This window comes from Meleagris gallopavo, chromosome 12 (assembly GCF_000146605.3).
Source record: "Meleagris gallopavo isolate NT-WF06-2002-E0010 breed Aviagen turkey brand Nicholas breeding stock chromosome 12, Turkey_5.1, whole genome shotgun sequence".
Lineage (NCBI taxonomy): Eukaryota > Metazoa > Chordata > Aves > Galliformes > Phasianidae > Meleagris > Meleagris gallopavo.
The window spans coordinates 10,897,981-10,915,953 of NC_015022.2; the positions used below are offsets into that span (position 1 = coordinate 10,897,981).

The 17,973-nt window shown below is 37.4% G+C and overlaps 1 protein-coding gene across 1 annotated transcript in view; it reads left to right on the top strand.

Annotated features, from left to right (window-relative positions):
- The window catches only part of EFL1 (elongation factor like GTPase 1), a 54,926-nt gene continuing 36,953 nt past the window's right edge, over window positions 1–17,973 (top strand). The window contains exons 1-14 of the mRNA XM_010717458.3: window positions 1–41; window positions 278–380; window positions 679–746; window positions 907–991; window positions 1,428–1,561; window positions 2,098–2,235; window positions 3,083–3,297; window positions 4,639–4,762; window positions 5,450–5,526; window positions 5,640–5,776; window positions 6,681–6,803; window positions 8,268–8,367; window positions 16,568–16,719; window positions 17,371–17,549. Of these exons, the coding sequence (XP_010715760.1) occupies window positions 290–380; window positions 679–746; window positions 907–991; window positions 1,428–1,561; window positions 2,098–2,235; window positions 3,083–3,297; window positions 4,639–4,762; window positions 5,450–5,526; window positions 5,640–5,776; window positions 6,681–6,803; window positions 8,268–8,367; window positions 16,568–16,719; window positions 17,371–17,549 (1,623 nt within the window). The 5' untranslated portion in view covers window positions 1–41; window positions 278–289. The remainder of the gene's footprint in view (window positions 42–277; window positions 381–678; window positions 747–906; window positions 992–1,427; window positions 1,562–2,097; window positions 2,236–3,082; window positions 3,298–4,638; window positions 4,763–5,449; window positions 5,527–5,639; window positions 5,777–6,680; window positions 6,804–8,267; window positions 8,368–16,567; window positions 16,720–17,370; window positions 17,550–17,973) is intronic.

Below are 17,973 nucleotides of genomic sequence, written 5' to 3' on the forward strand. Positions count from 1 at the left end.
GAGGCGCCGTCTCGGGCTTCCGGGTGCGGGGCGTGGTCGTGGTGAGTGCGTCTCCTCGGCGGGGCCGTCGCCCCGCGGAGGGAGCTGGGGGTGAGCTGTGGGGGCCGGGGGTCCGAAAGGAAATGGACGGAAGCGTCGCCGCTCCGTGCGAGCGGTGTCCGAGCCCGCGGCGCCGCGCCTGAGCCGCGCGCTTAGGGGCCGCTGCCGGCGCGGTTACGTAACGAGCGCAGCGCCGATCGTCGCGCGGTGCCCGGCTGAGCGCTGCCCTCTGTCGCAGGACTAAGCAGCCATGGTCCTTACCAGCGTGGGGAAGATGATGGGACTCCAGCAAAAGGCTGCTGGCATCAGGAACATCTGTGTGCTGGCGCACGTGGATCATGGTGAGCGGTGCGGCGGCTCAGCGCCTCGTTCTGATGAGCGGGCTGTGTGCCGATACGCGTTGGTTTTGTCTCGGTACGGATAAATAACTTCTAAATAACCTGTCATAGCTGAAACTGAACGTTCTGTGGTGGTGAATGTTGGCATAAATGGAATGCGTGCATGATTAGAACCGTAGAATTCCTTCCAGCTCCAATGATTTTCTGGTTCTGTTCTGAGCTAGTGTCGCAGCGTTTGTGATGCTGCCACATCGTTTTCTGTTCTCTGTATTTAAACTTAGTAATTTGTGTTTCCTTTCAGGCAAAACCACACTGGCGGATTGCCTGATATCCAGCAATGGGATAATCTCCAGCCGCTTAGCAGGAAAGGTAGAGTTACCAGCTCATCTGTAACAAAACTGTAGTGATGAAGGGAAGCCCCCGTCCTAGTCTTGTCAATCCTTATCTTAGTGCAGTTACACTCTTTAGCATTTGATAACTTGTGAAGATAATTCCCTGTATTTATATCCTCTTCTATTTTTGCCCTCAGTTGCGATACCTGGACAGCAGGGAAGATGAGCAGGTCCGAGGGATAACGATGAAATCCAGTGCGATTTCATTGCACTTTGAGAAAGGTAAGTTGTTGATGCCAGCAAATACAAAATTGATTGGATTTTTTTCCCCCCTTCTTTCTGTTGTCACTGTTGAGATCTTTTTCTATGTAGACTGTATGTTTCTGTGTTAGCCGTGATTCTGCAAAGTCTTGGGCGTGTATCCAAATGTTAACCAAGGTACTAAAGACAAACAGTACCTTTAGACTTCCCTGATAATGATGGGATGGTGCAGGGATAAAGTTACTTCATCTTAAATGTTATGAGTTAAATTGTCTCTTGTATAAGCCACTGGATGCTATGCTGCTGGCAGTTTTCTGTGCCTGTTTAAGTTTTTCTTGAGCTTAATGGTTGCTGCAAATTTTGTCCTTGGAAATCACTACTAGCTTAGTAGTATAACAACCTGGCCAAATTACATGTTTATGGAAACTGTTCTGAAATATTTATTGTTTGATCCTAGGTGGTCAGGAGTATCTGATTAATTTAATAGACTCCCCAGGGCATGTGGATTTTTCCTCAGAAGTATCTACTGCTGTCCGACTCTGTGATGGTTGCATCATAGTGGTGGATGCTGTTGAAGGCGTCTGTCCACAGGTGAAATAAAAAGCATATTAGAGAAAGAGAACAGTGTAGAATGAGTAAGCAAATAAAAATTGTTTGTATGTCTGAATATAGTATGTGGAAATAAAAGATAAGCTGGCTTAAGGAGTTCTGGACAGTTGTAATGAATGATCAAGTACTCAAGGTCTGAAAGAGGGCAATTTTATTTCTTGGTTTTGCTGAAAAATTGAGTAAAGCTGTTGAGTGGGTGTAGTGGTGTAGGGTTGAAAAACTATGTGTAATATTTCTGGTAATAGAATATTTGTGTGGAGAAGAAGTCAATGTCTGAAGCAAATTATTTAATATTGTGTGCTTTTAGAGTATTGAAAATGGAAGAATTATGCAAAATAATGATTTTGTTTTTTTTAAAATGATTTTTATAGGAGTATGGGTTAGTTTGGTGGGCTTTTTAGCTGTAAAAATATTTTCTGTAGAATTCTCTAATAACTACCCCTATGGAACATTTCTATCTCTTGTGGTATCAAGCTTTCTGTAATGGGTTTTCTTTTAAACTGTTTTTTTCTTAATAGACTCAAGCAGTTCTACGGCAGGCATGGCTAGAAAATATTCGTCCAGTATTGGTGATAAATAAAATTGATCGCTTGATTGTGGAGCTGAAATTAACCCCTCAGGAGGCATACATGCACCTTAAGAATATTTTAGAACAGGTATTCTTGCTTTAGTGTCATGTTCACACAGCAGACTTGGTTGTGACTTCCCCCCCGCCTTGTTTCCATTCTTGAATTGAGAGAGATTGTGGTTTTCAGTGGCTTATAACTGTAACAAAACCAATTTTCCTTACATTGTGGAACCGAGTGCTGGGACTTCTTGTCTCAACTGAAAAGAAAATGAATCAATGTTATAAGGCTCATTCTGAGTGTCTTTGGTGGAGAAAAGAGACTGAAATGTCACTGGACAAGGCATCGTGGAAATCTCTTTGCTTTTAGAAATAACATGCTGTATGTCTTGCCCTGATAAACTGCCTAAACTCCTTTGAGGCCAGACAAATATCTTTAGACTGTTACTGATAATGATAAATATATGCCAGAATGAAATTAACTCTTCTTGGGTTGTAAGGTAAATTGCCTTCAGACTCTTTTCAGAGCTCCTTTTTCAACAGTTATCTGCATGGTTTCCCTTTGCCCTCTGTTGTTTGTTGGCAGTAATGAGTTTATATTTCATCATTCCTTCTTCTGAGAAACACTGGGTGATGTATAATATTCTAAAGCTGATTTAATCCTGACATGACTGAGTGAATCAGAAAACCTACTCTAAGCTGAAATGTTAGTCTGTCAAACTCCCATTGTCTTCAGATTGACAGGGTTAGATACACGAGGCCTGTGTTTTAGATTGCAGAATGAATCATAAGTGCACAAAGTTGTTAAAAAAAAACAAAACAAAAACAACAACAAAAAAAATCTATGTATTTTGGAGGGTGGGGGGAATTGTGTTTTAATTACAAGTGCTGTGAAGGAGTGTACAGATCTTTGGGTATTTTTGCCTGCCCTTTCGTAGATAAATGCAGTCACTGGATCACTCTTTACCTCAAAAGTCTTAGAAGAAAGAGCTGAAAAAGAAGCCGAAAGTGAAAGTAGTTCTGACACAGCAGCTGGAGATCAAATTTATGACTGGAGTGCTGGATTGGAAGATACTGATGATTCCCACCTCTATTTTTCTCCAGACCATGGAAATGTGGTTTTTGCCAGTGCAATTGATGGCTGGGGTTTTGGGTGGGTATGAAGTTTAATTTATTGCCTTTTTTTTTTTATATGTGTTTGCTGCAGGTAACCTCAAGTTTGAAGTTGGGTTCCTACTTCTGATTCTTCTTTCCCTGTGATATATTAGGACAGATAAAATGTTGCATATATTAACACTACACAGCTGGAAACACTATGACTGAAATAAAAGTAAGAATATGAGGATAGAACAGTTTCACAAAATTAGCAGGGTGACTGATCTGAGTATGTGATAAGTTCTGTTTTTGCAGTCCTCAGTAACCAGTTTTGAAGCACAGCATGCTATGTAAGGATGATACACGCTCTGTTCTGACTGGCCACAAGGTGGAGTCCTCAGCTTTGGCGCGTGTCTGTAATTAAAGAGATTCACCTGGTAATTTAGTACATTTCTTGGATATTGTAAAACCATAAAATAAACTCTGGCATTCTTAAGCCAAGCTCAGGCTTTAATTTGGATTTCATTATTTGGTATGGTTTTAGTCTTAACTTGAGCTCTTATCACTGCAGTGAAGAAAACTGAAAAAAAACTCTTCAAACTTTTGCATCTTGGTGTATCGTTGCCTGACAACATACCTAGAATGGTAATATTAAACCCAGGTCACCTTTCAACTTCTCAGGACTGAGGTGCTAGTTTTTATTTGCATATATTTCCTTTTACATGCTTCCAGAACAAACGTAAGCTGCAAATTACCCAGTATCTGCATGTAGTTCTAATCCATTTTCACATCTACTAAGGAAAGCATTCATATTCTGACTTAAGGCTTTAATAAGTTTACAGTGGTTGTATCCCATCAGTATTAAAATTTGTGTTGTTTTATGGGTTAGATATGTTGTTATTTGGAACATTGCTTTAATAAGTACCTAAAATAGATTATAAAATAATTGCCATCATTGGATAGCTAAAGTATGTCTAGAAAAAATACTTGATTTTTAATTCTAACCGTTCTGGTCACAGTTAAATGTATAAAGTACCTTTTCTATTGGATAAGTTAGAGGGATGTGACTTTAAATACTGAAAACTTTTGTATTGTATTTGATATTTTTTCTCAAGGGGTCATACAAGTGTTTGTTTAGTTAAAACAAGTTCAGCCTTCAAGCTGACTTAAAATAAAACAAAAACATACAAATACTGCTGGCATTTTTGAGCTGTTGCCATTGAATTTTTTTGTAGGTGTAAATGTGAAAAAACAGGAGCTAATGTGAAGGCAAGCTAGGGGAAAGAAAAAGGGAGCAGAACAAGGTCATGAGATTTGTGTAAGCTGTCACTTGCTTAGGCTGACAAGCACATGTAAAGATTGTTACACTTTAATCAAGATGCATTTTCTTTGCTTTCAGCATTGAGCATTTTGCAAAACTGTACAGCCAAAAGATTGGAATCAAGCCTGCAGTGCTGCTGAAGACGTTATGGGGAGATTATTATCTAAATACAAAAGCAAAGAAGATAATGAAAGGTGATCAGGTAGGCAGATTGCCAGAATATTACCTGGGAGTTATTTAGTGTTTTTTTTTTCTTTTTTTTTTTTCCTAGCTTTAGAGATTCAGGATACAGTAAAACACAGAAGACGAGTGCAAGACTGGTAGTGTAGGAACTGGTTCCTACAACCAGTGTAGTGAATGGGCCTCTGTCATCTGAACTGAAGCGTGCTTCTGCAGCTCCTGATTTAGGATTCCCATGTTTAACTGAGGATTTAGGATTTTAGAGAATTTTAGCCATACTGAGATGTAAATTGTAATTGAATGCTGTGCTTGAAACACGAGCATGAGAACTGTACTTTTGTGGGCATTGTTTCTACCACTCAGAGGGCAGGAATTTCCCTATTTTTATCTAATGACTTTTTTTTTCTCAGTAGGTGAGGATTAAGAGAAGATAACCATGCTCAAGGTGGATGTATTCTATGTTTATCAAGCTCTTTCTCTGAAATTGAAACCCTTATTCTGCGTTTTAAAATTCCATGTTAGTTTAGTGATTTATGCCATTTCTTAGACAAGAGTTGATCTTGTGTAGGAACAGGAGATGGGGGGTTGATTTTGAATAAAGATTTTACATACTACTTACAAAAATGCTTAATTAATGTGGAGCCTTAAGCCTACTGGAAAAGTGTGGAAGTGCTGATAATTAGCTGCATGTCTCTTCATGTTCTACCAGTCAAAAGGAAAGAAGCCCTTGTTCGTGCAGTTGGTGTTGGACAACATATGGAGTCTATATGAAGCTGTTATGAAAAGGTGAGAAGAAACCTGTAAAGCTTTCACAGAATCCCTTTCCGGTGGTGTTTTGAACTATTCTAGCAAGGAATGCATGTTAGATATTACTGACACGGCTTGTGTTTTCCTTACAGAGATAAAGAAAAAATTGAGAAGATCGTTACCTCATTGGGCTTGAAAATTGGTCCCCGGGAGTCACGGCATGCAGACCCCAAAGTTCACCTTAATGCCATTTGTAGTCAGTGGCTCCCTATATCTGATGCAGTCCTTTGTATCCTTCAGGAAGATGCAGCTTTTTGTTCTATTGGCGATTCATAGACTTGAAAGAGTGCACTCTAATTCTGTAATGACTTGGCTCATTTGATGCTAGTGGTAATGGTACTTTGCCAGTGCTGGTTTTTTTATTTATGTTTTCTGTGATGCCTCCTCCTTAGGAATATCTGCTTTCTACATTTCCCTTCCATAATAGTTTCTGTTCTGACATTGTTTTTCAAGATGTTAGGAGTGTTGGAAATAAAGGCCAAAGTAATGATGGCTTGATTTGAAAACAGACTAACAAAAGTACATGAGATGATAATGAAGTAAAAGACAGTGCGGAGAAGGCAGTTTGTATTGCATACTTTCTCATAATAACTAAAAGTACTGATGAAGAAGCTGTGAGTAATCACAGGAAGACATTTATATTATTGTGATAGTGGGGAACGAGCGTTCACTACAACGCTTATCAAAGGCAGAGCTCTGTGATTACCACCAAGAAGGAAGAAGTTAATAAATTTATAGCATGATTGAGATTTTACTTCTTGAACGTTCTTCTGTTAGACAGAATGTTTTTAATATCTTAATAACTGTATATGCAAACATGTTCATTTACAGGCACTTATTAGTCAGTAGATATGTACGAATTAATGCTTTACAAATACTAGCTCTATAAATTATCAATTGTGCAGTTCCTAGCTTCCCAGTTGCATACAGAGTGGGCCATCTTTACTTAGCTCTCTGCTCTGCATGTGGGCAAATGTCTGAAATGGTTGCTGATTAGAGTGTGCTGTGAGAGACGGATTGGATCTTTCTGTTGTGGATGGCAGTTAGTGCATGATAGTGTTGATTTAAAGAAGCAGAGACTGAAAGCATTTGTCTTCCAGAAGGTTCTTTATATCCTTAGCAATATGCTTTAGCTATGGTGTGTAGTAAACTTCCCAGTCCCCTTGACATCACTGCGGAGAGAGTGGAAAAGCTGATGTGTGTTGGAGCTAAAACCTTTGATTCTTTACCACCAGAAACCCAGGAACTGAAAAGCGGTAGGTGTTCAGCCATTGCAGGAGCACAGCTTTACTTCAATCTTGATTATTTTGTTTGTCTTTGGATTGAAGATGCATGGTAACCTCTATTTAGATGTATATAATTATTTCACATGTAGTTTTGTTGATGTTTATCTGTGATGTGTCATAGTATTGTCTTATTTTTACACCTGATATTTTTCCTCATGACTTTTAGACAACTCAAGCTGCAAGTAACAAAGTCTAAGACTCAAACTCTGGATTTTGGGAAGTTACAAGGCTAGTACTTGTATTTATAGCTAAACATTGAAACTCATTGTGTAGTTCAGTTCAGCTCAGTGCAGAGGAGGCTGAGGGGAGTCCTCATGGCAGCTCACAGCTCCTCACAGGGAGCAGAGGGGCAGTGCTGATCTCTGCTCTCTGGTGACAGCATGGAGGTGGGTCACGTGGGAGTTAGCATGCTTGAACTAGGAGCAGTTGAAACAATCTCTGAACTCTGGGAGTGTAATAAAAGGTGTTTTACAGAGAAACAGTGTTTTACAGCGAGCTTCATTGAATCCAGAGGGATGAGATGTCACATGTCCTCTTGGGATGAGATGTCAAGTCAAGAGATTGCTAGGAATTGTTCCTTGATGTGAGGAAACTGATGCTTTCTTCCTTCTCTGAAGTACAGTGAATGTGTTCTCAGGACAATGTAGAGGATCATATTAGTGTAAGTCAGTTGGAAGAAAGTTGCCTCTGTAAACTTGGGTTTTATTGCTGTTAAATGTGAAAATAGGGTACTTCACATTATAGTAAGTTTTTTCTTAATTCTAAATTGTAAAGTGCTTATGACTGCAATATTTTCATACGTAGAAGATAAAAGATAAAGATAAAACAGAGCATTAGAATACAATTTATTTTCTATGTTGTTAAGTCTTAAAAATATTGTTTGCTTTGATTGTGATAATGAGCTCCAAGTTTGACAGGGAAAAAGTATTTCCTAAGTATTGAATGCGTTAACACTTGAGGTAGATCCATTCTTGCAGCTGAGCTGTTGGAATTTCATGAAGCCACGAGTGTCTAGATGCTTGCAGGACTTTTGCCTTTGATCTGTAAGGAGGAATAATACAGTGAGGTACTGGATTAATAGTTCAGTCTAAATATTAAGCTACTCCCAGTCTTTTCATTTTGATCTTAGCCAGTCTATGAACACAATTTTAAGTATTATAACAATATGTTTATCTGGAGTATGCGTACTTTGTGCTTTATTATGAAGGGTCTATTTTTCTATGCTTTTACTTGTTTTATTGTGAAACAAACTTGAAGATTGAGGTAGAGTTATCAAATGAGAAAGCCAGAGAAATGTATATTTTTTCTGTTTGTCACTACCATGTTACTCATTGAAATGGAGAAACAGTAATTCCTGTAACAGTCATGGAAAGCTACAATGTTGTCCATAAGTTGGGGAAAAAAATACTTCAAATAACCTTTATGTTTGTTCAGCTTTTCTGAAATGCAGTAGTGAAGGAACGGCCCCAGTGATTGTTTTTGTTTCCAAAATGTTTGCTGTTGATGCAAAGGCATTGCCACACAATAAACCAAGGTAAGGAGATGGATCATGTCATTTCTAGTCTACGTTAATATCTTCTGGGATTAATTATGTTTTTATGATCTTAAAGCTAAAAGTATTGCCTCTTATAGCTAAGTAACACAGAATATTAAGCTTTCTTGGACTGTTGAATGTGCATAAGATGATACTCTTGCTGTAATAACCCTTGAAGATTTTTCCATTATTTCATTCACTGCCCAGACTGCAATCTTTTCTGTCACAGTTATCTAAAATCTTCCACCAAAAATTCTTTCCTGCATTAAGTTTGACTTCAGGGTAAAAAAACGAGTGCATTACACTTGTGGATTGACAAGACACTAGATGGTGCTGTTTTGCTTCGAGTTCTCCATTGTGATGCTGAGTGTGATCAGGCATCAGTGCAGCATTGCGCTGCTATTCCTGCTTTGTCTGCTTTCCTTCATAGGTACTCGATTACAGAAGAGTTATTTTTCATTCCAGATACACTGAGGCTACCACTTTCTCAATATTCTGCCAGTGATAGCCATTCTTTTATTGGTTGAGAGAATCTAGATTGTTTGACATGATGCAACACAGAGGCAGCGGTAGCTTTTAAATATACCAGACACAGAAAGTATTTGGCACGTTTTCAGGATTTTAGTTGCAGCAACAACAATGAAATGAGCTACTACAGGTCCTGTTTTGTGATTTCAAGCAGAAGACCATGTGTGAGAGATTGTGACTTTCCCAGGACAAATGGATAGCTCTTAATATTTTCATTCTACATAGTTTGCATACTTCTACATGACCACTCATGGATAAACTCTGCTTCCCTGTCTCTTCCAATATTCATCTTGCATCTTTCTTGTTTGCCTTTTTTTGAAATTTTCTTTAGTCGTGCACCCTCAGGAATTCTGACTGTCATTGATCTGGGTTGGAAAACATCAAATTGTTTACTGAGTTGAGTGGAAGATTACATCTGAGTGATAGTTCAAATATTGCAGAGCTCAGCCAAAAATTGTAACAAAATGTAGGTAAATGTGTCTAGACTAAATCACTGAAAAGTGGGTTTTCTGAGGTAATATTGCAGCAGAGTGAGAACTGGCTTAGAGTTCTTTCTGGGGAATTTGTAGGATACCAGCTCTGACTGGAGGCAGTGACCTTTCCCTCCCTTTATTTAGGAAATTGAACACCATGATGTTCTTGATAGCTTTTCTGAACGGTTTTTCTTGACGTCTTTAATTATTCAATTAGTTACTGGTTGTCTATATTAAAGTGAAATCTCCTGACTTTACTTTTGAAGTAACCAGTTATTATCCTCACTATTTAATTTTGCTGATTAAGTAACAGTGGGGAGTTTGTTTTGAAGTGATAGTTGGATCCCATTATTTTGAAAACTAGTAATGTAGCTAAACGTGTGTTTCAATGTTTTAATGGTTAAGATTATAGATAAGCAGTTCTGGAAGAATTCAGAAAATGAGTTTATTTCTAAAAAAAGAAGGAAAAACTGCGAAAATATTTTCAGTGCAACAAAATACCAATGTTTTAAAATTATATAATTGTGTCACGTGGTCCCTCAATATGCTTTGAAATATATTGGCCAATATGTGCTATTTACAGTGGCGCAGCAAAGACTGTGATGGCTGTGCTGACATGCAGTGTTGGAACCAGGAGGATCAAATAAGGCTCCATGAGGATCCTCCTTAAGGATGTGTGAACAGAGGGAGCTGCGTGCTTAACGTATGTAGGCAAAGAGTGTGTTATAGCTGTGGTTTCATATTTGCTAATGTAAAAACATGTATGCATTGTTTCAATTTCATGTTGACTTTCAAGGGCCCTTTCTGTTCTTGTGTGTTCTGATGTTTAACTGCAGGACCTATCTGCTAGGCTGTTTGCATCCTCTTGAATGGGGGGTATTTCTAAATGTGTTAAAGCATATAAAGAAATAGATACTTTTCTATAGAGTGCATTGTGTTCTTTGTTGGTTTTTTTTGTTTTGTTTTGGGAGGCTTATGCTGTTGTGCTTCCAGAGGTAACAAGCAGATCCATGCTTCTGCTGTCTTTTCCTTTCCTTTGCACGGTGTTACTGTGTAATGTTACCTTTTTGTAGTTTTCTTTGTAGCTGCAAATTGACTTTGTTTTATAGCGTTTTTTTTTATAGTTTGTCTTATTTCTTCCACCTGCTTGTAATACTTTTTAATCGCAGCCTGGGAAAAGAGAGAGGCTCTTCTATGTCCAGGGCATTCAGTAAGTGATAAAGAAGGTTGTTTTAATTAAAAATCCATCTTCCTCTGAGACTGCTGCTGGCAACTAATATCATCTAGAAGGTGACTTTAAAAATCAATAGTTTCTATACTAAAATTGCTGTTTCTTTTTTTTTCTTTTCTTTTTTTCTTTTTCTTTTGCTGTTTAAATAACAAGATTTGCCAGATGTTATAATACTAGAATAAGTAGAAAATGAATTTGTGGAATTTGTGGTCAGGTTTCAACTGTTTGGCAGCTTATGTTTATCTCGCTTTGGGAACACTTGGAATTTGACTTCTTGTACCACTGTGACACTGAGTTTTTTGTCAGTGTTTTAAGAAATAAGAATTGTGCAAGCATGCTTTGTCTTCCAGTTTCTTCTGGCTGAACTTGTGAAATTATTTGCTAATTCCAGTGAATTGAGACAGAGGTGGAGATGTTGAAGATATTAAGTTCAGTAAACTTGTGAAAATTGCTGGTCCCTTGGTTGGGTGGAGTAGGCAAACAAATTAAGAGACCCTAAAACAGTGCAGTATGGTCTGCTTCACCTTAGATATTTAAAATATCTAAAACCAAAATTAATGGGAAATAGGACCGGATTGGCTTCTCTGGATCTCCTTGCTTCATATTAAAAGTTATCACAATTATCTGTGATAGCTGTACTTATCTATTGTTACATATTCAACTTCTACTTCTAAATGGTAGTAAAGAAAGGCCTGCTGACCTAATAACCTGGTATTTCATGAGTGCAGAAGGGATATAAAACCTATAACATCCTTGGCATTTTCCTGAAGATAGGATTGAAGGATAGTACATTCTCCTCAGTCAGCTGGAAATCAGAGTTTGTCTTTTTTGTGTCACTTTGAGATCAGCCCTTTCTTATACAACTCTGCATGAAATTATTATAATAGTTCTTTTCCCGTGTTTGCATGTCTTAAACCAACAGACTGTAGTGTACTTTGTCTCCTTTCTAATGTTTCCTAAATACTTTATTGCAGAAAACATGCAAATCCAGTGATTTTTGCCTGACTTCAACTGAAAACGCTTTACGTTGTCTTGATAAGTAGGTAACAGTCATAAAAATTCATGCTCTTTAAGGAATTACTGTTTCCTTTTAGGTAGTTAAAGACAGTATGATTTTCAGTGACTTCAGTTTGAGCTGAATCCATCGTTTTCCGTTTGCATTAAACAGAAATTTGTATTAAATTGCAGTTGGTGCATTAGAAATGAATATGCCCTGAGTCATTCAAACAGCTTGTCGGATTTACAGGTTTACAGCTGGAGATGGCACCCAGTTATGTCATTGCCAGAGTCATATATGCTTTTCAAAATGCTGAAATAAATGTCACTGTAACAGTGTACATTTGAATCCAGAATACACTTGAATTTTTGGAACTGATTTAAGAGCTGGTATGTGAAAATCTGGACACAATTTAGTATGTGTATTTGTGAGCCTGGGAGAGAAAAGCATAAAGCATTCTGAAGGAGTTCTGTTTCAAGTTTCTTCTCTCTTCGTCGTGCACTTAATATGCCAGGTACATCAAAGGTTGCTGTATCAGTCAGGGCAGTTTTTCAGGATAAGGTGTGGCAGCTTGATTCTGATGTCTTAGTTTTGTTATGTATCTCAGAGTGAATGATCTTTAGTGTGTGATAATAGAAGATGAAAAGTTATCCATTTATGCCTTTTTTTCTGGAGTCCTGTAAGACCACTATCTAAGATTTTACGTAAATACTGTTTTGGATAATTTTGAGTTGTTCATTTTGTGTAGAGACATGGATTTCTACCAGAAACTGCATAGGGATTATGGTGACATTAAAAGGGATGTGTATGTTGGTGTCATGAAGTGCAATCCAGAAGATTCCCTATAAATTAGAATCATAGAATGGCCTGGGTTGAAAAGGACCACAATGCTCATCTAGTTTCGACTGCCTGCTACGTGCAGGGTTACCAACCACCAGACCAGGCTGCCCAGAGCCACATCCAGCCTGGCCTTGAATGCCTGCAGGGATGGGGCATCCACAACCTCTATGTGCAACTTGTTCCATTACTTAGATTTTAAGATGTTAGGCTTCCTTAGTTTGACAGAATCAAGCACGTGCCCATGAGATCATGTAATTTAAATTTCAGAAACTGTATGGAGAGGAAAATATCCTCATCCTCCAAAAGCATGGCAGATGCACTGCAGACACTTGTTGCAGGCGGTATCAATCTCTGGAATGGTGTTCTGGCTGATGCTTCCTTCTTCAAATGGTCTAAAATTTAGAAAGAAAAGTAAAAACAAGAAACCCCAACCCAGTAGTTTGTTTAGAAGCCAGAGGCCAATTTTGTATGATTTCTGACTATGAATTTTTCAAATGTTCTGGAACAGAATCTGTCTGTCGTAACATGGAAGGGCAGAAAAGCTATCATTCGCAGTGCTGATGGAGTGAAGAAGTTTAGTTGTCATTTGGTCTGAATGGAATGAGCTATCCCTGAGGAATGTGGCAGTAAGAAAATAGTCGTCATCAGCTATCAGTTTATTTTACCTGAAGTCTGTTGCATCAACAGTCTGCTGGGTGATAATATTGTGTATGTTACACTGCTTGCCGTGTTATTTCCGTAGCTCCTGTTTACCATGTAGTTGAGCTTAATGTGAGTTAGTAATAACGTGGCTGGCCACCTGTGCCTGGTTCATGTGCGCAGTGTGTGTGTTATAGCATCTCTTGTAGGCAGGAAATCTCTTCCTTTCTGCTCCAAAATTTTCATTTACTCAGTTTCTGTGACCGTGTGGACTCTCTTCGTTGTCTTTTCTTGTGGACTGTATCTTTTCTTATGGACTAGAAGAAAAAAAAATAGTGAACAGGAAGAGAAGAGAATAGCTCTTGTGATTTGGTCACCATTCACTCAACATTGGTTGCACTTTCATTGGTTTTACCAACTGGACAAATAGAATAAATCAGGGTATAATTTAACCTGGGGATTATTGCAGATCTGTGCATTAATCTTGTGCTGCGTTCTGCTTGAAAGTGTTACAATTCTATGTCAGGATTTATTTGACCTCTCATGATCTCAATGATCTCTCATTTTTGTGATTTCTAATGACACTAGGAGTGACTAATTTTATGAAAATCAATGCTGACACAAACTAGGGTGGAAGTCTAGGTTTTACCTACTAGCTGAAAACCTGCCCACACTCAATCTGCTTCTTATCAAATTGAGAATGTGATTAACAGTGCTTATGTGTGTATTGCAGTTTTTGCATTCAGAATTTTGAGATACCTTTGAGATTTTTGGTAAGGGCTGTCTAACACTTAAATACAGTGATATTTATAACAGTACCATATAGGGAGCAGATGGGAGGGGAGCATACATTTTACTTGCACTCTTGGAATTATTTACACAAATGAAAAGCATTTTTGGATAATAAAATGTGTTGGAATGCATACATACATCCTCATGTGCACTCTGTGCCTTCACATATAGACTGCATTTATCCCTTGGCTGTCTCCTCACTGCTTTTCCTATCACTCTCTTACCCCTGGGAATTTTTCAGACATTCCAAACCCTTAAATAGCTTTGAACAACTGCCTTCAGGACAGAAGTCTTCATTTTAAAAAGTTTTCTTCTTCACCATCTGCTTTGCTTTTTCTATTGTTCAGCCTCACTCTCTTTTGCAATAAAATAAACAAATTGAACACATTGTCTGAAATTTCAGAGATGCAGATTCTTGATTCTGTCACAATGACTATATAAGAGATTATTTAAATAACTAATAATAACATTCTGGTAAGTTTATGGGTGCAGTTTTGTCACGTTTGCTTTTCCCATGGTATGTAATGTGTCTGTTCCAGGTTCCAAGTTGTGAAACTGTTTCAAATTCTAGCATTCTGTTCTTGGTGAATTAGGAGGTGCCTATTAGGTAATTTTTAGAGATATTTTTAATTCAGAGGTAGTTTTTATGGTCTTTTGAGTTTACTATTTGGATTTGATGTAAGTATAATAACTGCTCAAAGTGATTTCCTCAAGTTCTAAAAAGTATTTTGGTAAAATGAAGTGTTCTATTAAACTTTTTTTTTTTTAATAAATAGTTTCCTACAGAATGTATGATACACAGAAGGCATACATATGATATAAAAGATGTATTGAGACTGAGTTGGTCTCAGCCACATCATCTATCCTCAGCTTTCTAATTAATCCAATTAGGGGTAGAGTAAATGTCCAACTAGTGTCCTTACTGTCTATATACAAAAACTTTGACCCTTAAGTGATGGGTTGTTTCCCTCTTTGTCATTTGGGGTGGTTTAATATGTGGGTACAATTCATTTGTTAATTAAAGTTGGTATTTACATGTCATTTTGGTGAAGAAACACAGCTCTTTTGCATCCAAGAGAGTTCAGCAAATCTTGAACTGTTTTGTTGTAGAGAAGGAGTATAGTTTACACTTCACAATGTGGAAATTAAAGACCCCCAGTGACTTGTCCACAGCTGCTAAACAATGTAAAACTAATAGGGCACTTCTGATTCTCTCTGCTTGTTGGTCTGTGTGCTTCGTACTGAAAGAACCCTAAAACATCTTCATACTTAGAGCTGTTGTCCTTGCTCTCGTCATGTTAGCAAATGCAGATGGGGTTTTGTTGTGGGATTATGTTATCCTTCTTGAGAAGAAACAAACACCTAAGGTGTTCTGATTTGCTGGTCTGCTTGTGCTTCATAAGTACAAGTGGGTGATAGAATTCTTGTCTCATCTAGAAGTCTGTTACAAATACTTATATAATGGGAAAAAATACAGTGTTGTTATTTTGGAAATAAGTTTATTAATGCTGGAAGGCAGTATATATTTCATTGCTTGCAATGGGGAAAAATAAATTGAAAACATTCTAATTCCAATGGAAAAGAAAATGTCCGCGTAACATTTTTTCGCAACCTTTTAAGTCACAATAATGAAAATGTTTTTGGTGTTGGCACCTGACACCATGTTTCACAAGAAATAGAGGATCATGAATTTTCTAAACAGAATTTCTTATTTTTAAGAATGTATGTAGCTCTTTTATGAGGGAAATAGAAGCAGAGAAGGGACTGGAAATGACAGATGTCCAGTATCTGAAATGAATTTACTTGGGCTTTGAAAACCTCATCTCACAGATTCTCACTTAAGGCCAGATTCAAAAATCAAGGACACAACTTCAGGCAGCACTTTTAGATCTAATGGACATGTGTCTACTTCGCAGCTTAAATTGCTTGGGAAGGGTTGTATTTAAAAGTACATCTTTTCGTGCTGCCCTAAGGGAGGATGAAAGCGCCTGTCTTAAATATTACTATTTTATCTATTTGTTTATTTTGTTATTACTTATTTGTTTTAAATCATATGTTAAAGCCCTTTATTTTGAGATAGGGTTTACCAGTGAGCAGATGGAAATGGCATCAGAATATTCAAATTCATTTCTTTGTTGTTGCTTCAGTCGAGGCTCTTGACTTTTACGGACAGGTCATTTTATGGGAAGGATATTATAGCAGGCAAAGTCTGTTTCCTGCATTTTAACACCTGCTGTAAAACCAGCCAATAATAGTTTAATGAAGAAAAAAAAAAAGAAAGAAATCACAAGTAATTTAAAATGAGAGCATTTGATTCTTGCATATTTGGAAGAAAAGTTTTTCTGACCAGCTTGGTACAGATAAGTCTAGATTTGCACACTATTTAGTCTTAGCTGTCTTTCTAGCTCAGAATAATATACTGGACGTGATGTAAAGAGCAATTTTAAAAATTGGCTTGAATCTTTTCCAGAAACAGTGAGAATTCACACATCAGTGGAAGCAACTGCATTTACTTTAACGAAATATATGAGAGCTTAACGTGGTAACCTCTTTCTAAACGTGATAGAGAAATAGTTTGTTTATTTTAGCTGGATTAAAATACGTATTATCACAGAGAAATTAATGTTCTAATTGGTGTGATTAAATTTATTTTAAAGTAAAGGATGTATCCAAATGCTAATGTTTTAAAATACAATTTAGGCCTTTAACCCAAGAAGAAATAGCTCAACGACGTGAACTTGCAAAACAGAGGCATGCAGGAAAAATGGCAGCAAGTCAAGGAAAGGAGGTTTCTGAAAAGCCCCCAAGTGAAAATTCATCTGAAGGGACTGGAAGCACTGGTGATAAGAAAGGTATATAATGATCTGATACATGTTTTCTTCTAGTATATTTAATAGTAGCTTCTGGGTGTTGTCAGGTGGCTGATTACGAACAATCTACAGTCAAGTCTAAACAGTTCAATAGGTGGGACTAAAGGAAGAGTGAGGAGGAAGTTAGTGGCAAGCTGATAGTTTATAAATGCTGTAATAGTGTCATGGATACTTGTTTATAAGCCTGCGCTTGTGCATAGTCTTGGAGTCACCTGTGGGTAGATGATGCCTTAAGGGGATGCTTTGCAGAAAAAATAGTTTTTCACTTAAAGTAGGAATGCAGAATGGTTTATTTTTGCCCATGTGGATAGTGTCAGGTTTATTTGATTTGCTGCTACTAGATTTGCATTACGGACTTGTTGCTAACATATTTTATGCGAATACAACTTTTAATTCCTCAAAGCTTTTATGAGAGTATGTGTTGTATTTTTGAAGAAAATGCTAAAATAAATTGGTATAGAAGCAATGATTGATAAATGGGGCTGGACCATCAGTTACAGTGGAGGATTCTTTCTGTCTTTCAGTGTGTCAACAGATGTAATACCACAGTATGTAACTGAGTTTTTGTTTTTCTTCAGTTGATGAAATAGAAGCTGCCTTTATACTTGATATATTTTTTGTAACTTTGATTAGGTGAAGAGCAACAGCTCACTGATCAAATGGATGTCGTGACCTCAAAGGCAGCGAAACAGGAAGCAGACAACAAGGAGTCTTTCATTGCTTTTGCTAGAGTGTTCAGTGGTGTGGTACGAAGAGGGCAAAAGATCTTTGTTTTGGGACCCAAATATGATCCTGCTGAGTCTTTGCATAAGGTAAGAGGTGACAGTGAAATGTTACCATAACTTGGCATTCTTTTGAAATATTGGCAACTTTTAACGTATTGCTTCCTCCAAAAAAAGGTCAAATCAGAAATTCCAAGAAGAGTCAATGTAACTTAGGGAAATAGTTTATTTAAGTTATTGTTTATTTTATTCTTGTAATAAAGTTGCTGTTATGAAGAAGGTATAGACTTTCTTTATTATTACTTCTTGACTGATGATCTCAAGCCTATGTATGTTTTCTTTAAGAGGAATAGATAAATATATAATCCTTAACCTAAGGATTACAGCCTATCTGTGCCCAATAAGAGATATTTCACTTTCTGCTGTCCTATAAAGAGATGTCCATTAAATGTCTATACGTATAATCTGTTTTTAATTAGATTCAAAATAATTTGATTTAAAACCTTGTGTTGAT